This window comes from Cicer arietinum, chromosome 6 (genome assembly GCF_000331145.2).
Source record: "Cicer arietinum cultivar CDC Frontier isolate Library 1 chromosome 6, Cicar.CDCFrontier_v2.0, whole genome shotgun sequence".
Classification (NCBI taxonomy): domain Eukaryota; kingdom Viridiplantae; phylum Streptophyta; class Magnoliopsida; order Fabales; family Fabaceae; genus Cicer; species Cicer arietinum.
In genome coordinates this window covers 48092881-48101715 of record NC_021165.2, presented here as the reverse complement: position 1 = coordinate 48101715, position 8835 = coordinate 48092881, and the positions used below count along the sequence as shown (strand labels likewise).

Below are 8835 nucleotides of genomic sequence, written 5' to 3'. Positions count from 1 at the left end.
CATGTAAAATCTCCATTTTACCCTTAATGTGTTTAAACTTTAAATAATTATAGTACTTATCCAATTCAATACTAAAAACAAATCTCCAGTTTTCTTGAAAAAAAAAAGAAGGGGATTAGGATTGGAGGTATTTGGAGAGAATTTTGTCAAATTAAAGGCATGAGTTGGGGGGATGACTTGGGTTTGAGTCAAAGTATAGAAAAAACGTATTGGTAATTTTTCAAAACTAAATAAAACGTACATTTCCTCTGTGCGGAGTCAACAAATTAACATTGACACAAAAATACAGACAATTCCTTTACAGATAAAAACCTGAACCAAATAGTACTATCCAATTGTCTAACAAAACTTACATAATAAAAGTAGAAAGTAAAAAACCAGGCGTGTACCCGAGGAAAAAAGTAATTAAGAGTGTAATAATGCAGCATAACTAATAAATGGCAGACACATTATCAAATTTTAACCAAACTCAATTTGTAATATACATAAGTAAATATCATGACAAACAAGCTTTAATGATTTTGCGAGTACATCACGAAATTTTTCTCATAAATGATAATATCTTCATAGTTCTTACATATTATTTTTAATTATTTTGTGATGTCTTCTGCAAGTATCTTCAACGAACTCTGCGATCTCTGTCTTCCTGTCCTATGCCCATGGATTTCTGGGCAGCTGCAATGCCTTCGGGATCTGCAGTGCAACAGGTATCATACACCATATTAAATAAACAGAGCAAATATCAAAATTTGTTAGATATTTGTCGTATTTAAAATGCACGGAAATACACGAGAAATAACAGAGACTTGGTTTGCCAATATAACAAAAAAATTATGCTAATCCAATGAGGATGCACAAACCACCAGTACTTTAGACCATGATAAGCATTAATATGGTAAACTGACAATAATGAATTGAGAAGCACAGTTGGTCAATTTGGAAGCTGTATAATATAATGAAAGAGAAAGTGTAAAATGGTTATGAGATTGCAATTCTGAAGGACAGATGAATTGAAGAACTTGACAGTTCTGCTAAAAAACCACTGGAGAGAACTTTTGAACTTAAGCTATATTTGGTTAGAGGACCATAATAAAACAACATCAATTTCTATTATTTGCATTGTTTAAAATATGACAGAATAGAATGTGCCACCGAGAAATCTAGTTTATCCCATTCGACATCTTGTGTTATAATTCAAACTCATTTCTCAAGGAAATCTCTAGTTGAGAACCTTGCATTGGACCAAAGAGAGGTAATGCTTTATGTGAAATGACAGTTTCAAGCAATAATATATGTAATAGAGTCATGGATTTGACTCTGGAATATGAAGTTAGTTAAATGGTGAGGGAGAGAATGTGGGAAGATGAGTTCGTACTACAGGTGCACGTTCAGCAAGGATTTCACTTCCTAATGCACTTTGTCGGATTTATTTGACTTGAAGAACAATGAAGATACATGTCAACTGAGAGGGATGTCACACTGAATTATTCGATTTCGCAATAATCTTCATGCAGTTGAAATGTTGGGTAAGGTGGAGCACAATGTGCGGGATGTTTCGCATTTTAAAATAAAGATCGCTATTGAGCTTAGGAACTACATAAGACCTGTTTATGCTTCTAGTTCTAGGTATTTGGGCCTATCTGTTTGATTTCAAAAGAAAAACTGAATAGTAACAATCCTTATAATGGAGGGAAGTTTGAAACATTTTAGCTCTATATATTATATTCTATGCAATCCCCAGCTGTGTAGACAGGTGAACTGAATCTAACATACCAAAGAATTGAGTGAAAATGCGCGTGAAGAAGTTCAAGTTGCGAGAGACATTGTAAGCCATGACGGGTGGGAGAGGTTTCACCACGGTGTCAATGCTAAAAACTCTATGAAGAAACTGCAAATACAAAAACAAAAGTATATTATATTCAAACCTTGGAGAAGAATACTGAATGCTTCATCAATTGTACAAACAAGAACCAAGAAGATAATAATACGCGGTCATTTATATGGGTAAGTAAGAACAACAACAGGATAGACTTTAATTCTACAATAGCAGAAGGGAAACAATAAAAAAAAAGCCTAGGTAATATATTAACTGCATGTTTGGATACACAGTAAAAACTGTAAAACCAGGGTTGTCAATACCGCACTAGCGGTCTCTAGAGTGCATGCAGCAGTGGATCAGTTTAGTGTAGCAGCCATAGTGATAGGATATTGAAATTGGGCCTTAGCCCCATAGATAGGTTGTTTAGAGAATATGAGTTAGTTAGTATATTTCCTGATTTTATGGGATTCTGTTATAGATTTCTGTTATAAGAGAGGGATGAAAAGTTAGTAGAGATTTCTCTCTAGCTTAGGAGCTTAGCTCTAGTTAGGAGTTCATAGAACTCTGGTTTATCATTTCAGTTTCTGTTTTCATCCACTGTACGTAAGAGCTCCAAGCTCACCTTCTTTAGTAAATAATTCTGTTTTCATACCTTAAAATTGCAAGTTCTATCACATAGGCTAGGATAACTTCTGTCGCAGCGGCTATAGCGACCAAAATAGCGAGTTGTGGCTGCTGTAACACCACAACCCATAATGAGATTAAAAAAAATCCAAAAAAGCCCTAAAAATTTAAACTTAAGTTTTTTTTGGTATTTTAGGACTCTGCAATTATAAAACAGTACAACAGAGTTTGAGCTTCTTCTTCTCTTTCACACTGTCTCATCCATACTTCCATTTTTCACCCTATCACTGGCCAAACAGTTAGTTGAGTTTTTAATTATATATATATATACATATAATATAGGGTAGGGATCCGTTGACTCCAGTAGTATCTCTGTGATGAGTACTCCGTCTAATAACTCAATATAAACGATAAATTTTGATAATTCAACCGTTGATTATTGACATAATATATTAATGAACAAGCACACAAAGTTTTATATAAATCCGAAATTCGTAGCTATGCAATCTAGCCATTGATATTTACTTATATTTTATATATAAGTACATATATAATATAAATTATAAAAAATTTATAAAAATTTCAAAATAATGGTCATCTTGCTAGTGTTATCTGCTGTTAGACTGAAGTGTTTTTGGGGTCAGCCACTATGCCTCGCGACAGAGATTGATAACACTATGTCAAACATCATTTCCCCCTGTCAAATGTGGTATTGATACAAATCTAGATGTTTGGTTACATTGAATTGAAATTGCTTTTGTCCCCAAATCTTGGTTTAACTACAACAATGGATAAAAATGACATTCATGTTGACATTTATGTTTGCCACTATTCAGCTTAAAAAATTCATGCTAGGTATTGGCTAGGTTTGAAATCAAACTTATTTCTAAATTAAAAAAATTGAACATAACGCTAATATTAGCCAAATATTGTGTTCCCTACTAAGCTTTAATATCAATTATAACCACGTCAATTTTACAAAGTAGAGTAAATTAAAATACTGTTTTGACAAAAACTCATCCACAGAACCTAAATAACATATCAACCAGGAAGGAAGCAAACTTGGAAATGTTACAATTTATAGTGATTAGTTAAAGGTATCTTGCATTGCAATCAGTTCAATCACTGTGGTGCAATAAGTTCCAACACTGTGGTGCAATCAGTTCCAAATTTCATTGATAAGTTAATACTACTTGATGATATTAACCAGTTATGGAGTGTTATTCAAATTCAAATGAAATCCATCAACCGTGCATTCCAGTAGTCAGTTATCAAGTAGACACAAACATAGTAATAATCTAAAAAAATGAAAGTGATTGAATATAATGACATATGTTAGTGTTGTGTGTCTGATACACATCGGACACCGAACACACCTTCAATATGAAGTGTTGGGGCTACATAAATGGTTAATTATTATGTCGATTTCAGTTACATAAACTTTTCACACTAAGAAAATAGTCATTTTAGTCTCTATGTGTGAGGCTGTGTCACTGTTCAATGTATTGAAATTACAAAATCTTCCATGCGTGTGTGAGAGGACCAAACTAACTAACAAAACTACAAAAGCCACGTTGATGTATGTTTTTGTAATTTCATGACATCCAAGGACTATGGTGACAAACATCACCTCTGTAGCACTGACACCTTTAATCGAAGAGAATGCGTGTCCCGATGTCCCACACGTAACCCCGACACCACTTTGATTACATTCAATTAATTCATTTTCTCAAATTATTATCAAGGTATGAATGTCAGTATAGTGTTCGTGTCATTATTCGTGCTTCATAGATTATCACACATTTAAGCACAAAATGACTATTTACTCCTAAGAAAAAGGAGAAAGCAAGAACCTTTAGCATTAATTTCTATTACACTCAAAAAGGGTTTCAAGTTTCAAACACGAGTAATTTCACAACCTAATTTCCTTTTCACAAGAAGTAGAAAAAACAAAAACGAATTGTTGGAATGTGATTTTAGAAAAGAAAACCTGAAAATTGCGTTGGAAACTGTATCGAAGTTCAGGATCAATCTCAATTAAATCATCATCATGATTGTGATTGTTGGATTTGGAGCGAGGAACATGCATAGTTGAAGTGCCATCAGGTTGACTGGTAACTTTGAGGTTTGCGTCTGGGAATTGTTCGGTGTCCTCTTCGCCTCTCCATGGTGCCGATGACATCAGTTGCTTCTTTCCCTTCGCCATGATGATGTTGTTATCGCTAGGTTCTTAGTTAGAAGGTCAATTTTGTTTTGGTTTTCAGGGTTCAATGAAATTAGTCCGTTATAAATTAAGATAAACCTTATCCCATTCCCACTCCATGCTTTTAAAACATTTTGGGAGATAGTAGAAAGTTACGACGGAAGAATATAATTTTGATCTCGATAATAATAATAATAATATTATTATTATTATTATATTATTATTATTATTATTATTATTATTATTATTATTATTATTATTATTATTATTATTATTATTATTATTATTATTATTATTATTATTATTATTATTATTATTACTACTACTTTTTAATATATGAGTAAATAGAAATCTTTTGAAAATCGAACCGTGTGGTTAAACCAGATGAACTGAAAATTGCGAGGTTGTTTAGTTTTATTGGTCCTCAAAGTTGCTTAAATAAAAAATCAAGAAAAAAACTTTGGAACCAAAATACATTAGGAAAATCAGTTAGACATGGTTAAAAAACCATTTTTTTTACTTTAAAGTATTTTGAACTTTTTATTGATTTTTTTCTTCATAGAAAATGTTTTTAATTTCTTTTAGTGGCCATTTTGAATCAAATAATAATATTTTTTTTAATTGGATATTATTGTAGTAGTTGTAAATAAATATTTAGACAATTTTACATGTGATAATATTTTGAATTATGACACTTTTAAGTGAATTTGACCTATTAAGTTATGTTGTTTTGAATTTTATGTTATTTTTTTAATATTATTTATTATATTTTGTTGAAAGGTTAAGAAAAAAAATATTATTTTACTATTAACGGTACGATCGCGGTTGAATTTCGATTGAATCTTTGAATTGGTACCTTCATCAGATAACGTACGGTTCAATTTTTCTGAACATTGATAATTTTTTTTTCTTTTCTAAACTACAAATGCTAAAGTCTAAAACAACTCAAATACTACAACGACAACAAGTTAAGGTAACATTTGACCCTTACAGACCGTTTTTAGACTAGGTGGGAGGAGTTGAAGCCTAAAAAAGAAGAAATTGTTAAGAAAGAGAAAAAAGACATAATTGTTGAACTCAAGTTGTTGCCCATAACTTGAAGTATGTGTTTCTTTGTTTTCGAGGAAATGGGATTCAAATTTCAGGTTTAGAAAAAATCTCCTTCTAAACAACAAGATCTTGCTTCTTCTCAAGTATTATGTTCTCCTCAAACAATGTGGTAGTTTTTTCATTCACAGTTTCCTCTTGTTGTAATGGTGTAGAATCGCTCCCACTCTTTTTGCCTTTGGATGATTACAGATCAATAACCTTTCCGCTTCTGGATGTAACAACATTAACATTTTCCTTAGATTAGGAACTGTGTAACTTGGTAGATTTCCAAATGCTCTTTGTGAGAACAGTTGATCAATTTGACATATTTGAGTCTCAAGATTCTTTATTGAAGTTGAGTGATTCTTTTGAACAATTTTTGACTCTCTAATGAAGGAATTTGTATTAGATGTAAGTTTCTCAATAGCAATCTCCTAATAAGCTTTTCTCTCACAAGGGGTTGGTTGATTTGATAACCCTTATTATTGCCTTTAAGAGCCACATTGTTGATCATTCCATGAGAAATTTGAGTTATTCCTCAATTCGGATTTAAGGTATTAGAGTATGGATTATTCTAGTGACGGTTGCCATTGTTACTCATAAGTTCTATTCAACTTCTCTAAATCATCATTATGAAATTCACAAATTTCGACCTTATAAATCCTGCCACATAAATCACAACGTGTATGTTTATGTAATTAGGCAACTTGGAGTTGCTGTATATTCAAAACTGCCATCTCCTTTTTTATTTCAACAATGATGACCACTTTTATATGCTTGGAGATAAACTTCCCTTCAGCTACCCCCAACATCTATAATATTCAATTCCAACATCCCACCTTTATATTTACCACTTCTATCGTACAAACTCATTTGTTCATTTGATGCCACAACTTCCATTATCTTTCTTTTTTATACTGCAGTTTGAATATTAGATAATCACTTATTGTAGCACCCAAAGTAATTATTGTATTTAGCCTCCAACCATTACATAAAATTTACATTTGAGAAGTTTCATCAAAATCATAGTTGGGTCAGGTTGTCATCTAGCTCTTAAATCTTTTGTAGGTATCATGAAATGCCACAAATGTCACCCTTTGTGAGGGCTTAGGCTGCCACAAAGAATGAAACAAATTAAAAAATAAATATTTTGTGAGGGCTTAGGCAGCCACAAAATATTCACTTTAATAAAAAAATAATTTAATTGAATTCGAAATTAATATTAAAAAATGATATTATATATAATAAATTAATATGAATATAAACTTAAAATATAATATTATAATTTAATTAAAATATAAAATATAAAATATAAAATTTAAATTAAATATGTTATATATAATAAACTAATATCAATATAAATTAATAATTTAATTTTAAAATATAATATTACAATTTAGTTAAAATTAAAATTAAATTTAAAATATAATATTTAAATGAAAATTAATATTAAAGATTAATATAAATTAAATTAAAATTAAATTTAAATTAAATTTAAATTTAAAAATTAAAATAACTATTATATATAAAAAATATAATATTAATATTAATTAAAGTAATAACTACCAAACCAAATAAAACGTTCCAAAATTAATAAATCATGTCTTACAAACCAAAAATAAAACACACCATAATTAAATAGGACAAGATATAATGTGTTCATACAAACCTAAAATAAAATTATGAAAATATTCAAATACATCAATCATCATAATAATTTCTCTGATCAGCTCCACTCCCTCCATCATTATTTGTTGGAATATTACCCGACGACACAAGTCCTTCAAAAGTATTGTTAATTTGTGCTGGAGGAGACATCATGGTTTGAAATTGAATTTCATCTTCAATTACACCACCACTAGTCGAAGGAGGAGCCATAGTTGGTTGAGGTTGATTTAAATCTGGTATGATCAAGCCAGCTGTTGGCATAGTTGGTCGGTATGGAGTTTGATCTGGTTGAGGTTGAGGAAGTTCATGTGAAGATGACAGAACATACTGATAATTATTATAATATTGTTGTTGCTGAAACATTGGCTGCAGTTGTTGCTGGAAGACAGAGTTCGGATGATCCTGGTGTTGCTGTTGGAAATTTGGAGGCAGTTGTTGCTGCTGGGAGTATTGAGAGTAATTTTGTTGCTGCTGGAATAGTGGTTGTTGATGCAAGTACTGAGGCCGAGGCGGGAACTGCTGATGAAACACATGAGGAAATAAAAATTGTTGCTGTTGAAATTGTTGTTGCTGCTGAAACTGCTGCTGCTGCTCTTGAAACTTTTGTTTTCATTCCTCATTTAGTTTATCAATTGCTGCTTGTATCTGCTGTTGTGTCTTTTCTTCTTGCTCACTTGCCAATTGCTCCTTTAACTGGTCTGCTGCTGTGTCGACGAACGATGAGATCGATCCATACTAGCATAAGAAGAAGACGTCTTAGTTTGAATATAACCTGTTGGACCTTTCACAAATGTTGACGATAAACTACCGGCACCCAACACACGCCTTTTGTACTTGCCACCACTAATGCTCATAAAACTTGTAGTCTCATATTGTTTCCGCTGCACTGGACCAGCTCACTGAGCAGAAGGAAAAGTAGCTTGATGATCATCTCATTCTTTCATGACTTGTTGAAGTTGTTCTAATATAAAAATAAAAAAATAAAAAAATAAAAATAAAAATATTTAATTAATATATAATAATTTAGAGGGCTAATTAATATATAATAATTACCTGAATCATTTGTGATAATCCGTCAGTATACTCATTTGTTTCGGGATTAACATGAAGATAGCGATGTATCTCTGCTTGAGTGACCTCCCTTCCAAGTTGTTTTTCCTAAAATATTAAATTAATGTCAAATTTAATTAGTTGGTGAAATGTGATGATTAATTGAATATAAATCAATAGATATATATTATAATTAGTAATTACCATATAATATTTAATTTCTCCAGCAGAGATGGACCCTCTCTTATGAGTATTGGTACCCCTCTCAGATGCTCTATTAATCTTTGCTTTTTCTCTTTTATGTTTGTAAGCATTTGTGTTCCATTTCCTCCACAAAGCACTCCAAACATTTTCACCAATCCAATTCGGCCGTTTTTCCTCG

The 8835-nt window shown here is 31.5% G+C and overlaps 1 protein-coding gene across 1 annotated transcript; it reads right to left on the bottom strand.

The window, feature by feature from the left end:
* Positions 1 to 427: 427 nt before the first annotated feature.
* Positions 428 to 4759, bottom strand: LOC101504840 (uncharacterized). Its single transcript, XM_004506371.4, has 3 exons — positions 4434 to 4759; positions 1774 to 1888; positions 428 to 693 (listed from the first exon to the last, which is right to left on the bottom strand). The coding sequence occupies exons 1-3, from the start codon at positions 4647 to 4649 to the stop codon at positions 620 to 622; spliced, it is 405 nt and encodes a 134-aa protein (XP_004506428.1). The 5' UTR covers positions 4650 to 4759; the 3' UTR covers positions 428 to 619.
* Between the last annotated feature and the right edge of the window lie 4076 nt (positions 4760 to 8835).

Excerpts from the sequence above, each read along its gene's own strand:
- LOC101504840 (XM_004506371.4), bottom strand. The coding sequence starts at position 4,649 with ATGGCGAAGGGAAAGAAGCAACTGATGTCATCGGCACCATGGAGAGGC. Across the intron at positions 1,889-4,433 it reads GTTTCCAACGCAATTTTCAG|TTTCTTCATAGAGTTTTTAG; the intron begins GTTTTCTTTTCT and ends TTGTATTTGCAG. Across the intron at positions 694-1,773 it reads CATTTTCACTCAATTCTTTG|ATCCCGAAGGCATTGCAGCT; the intron begins GTATGTTAGATT and ends GTTGCACTGCAG.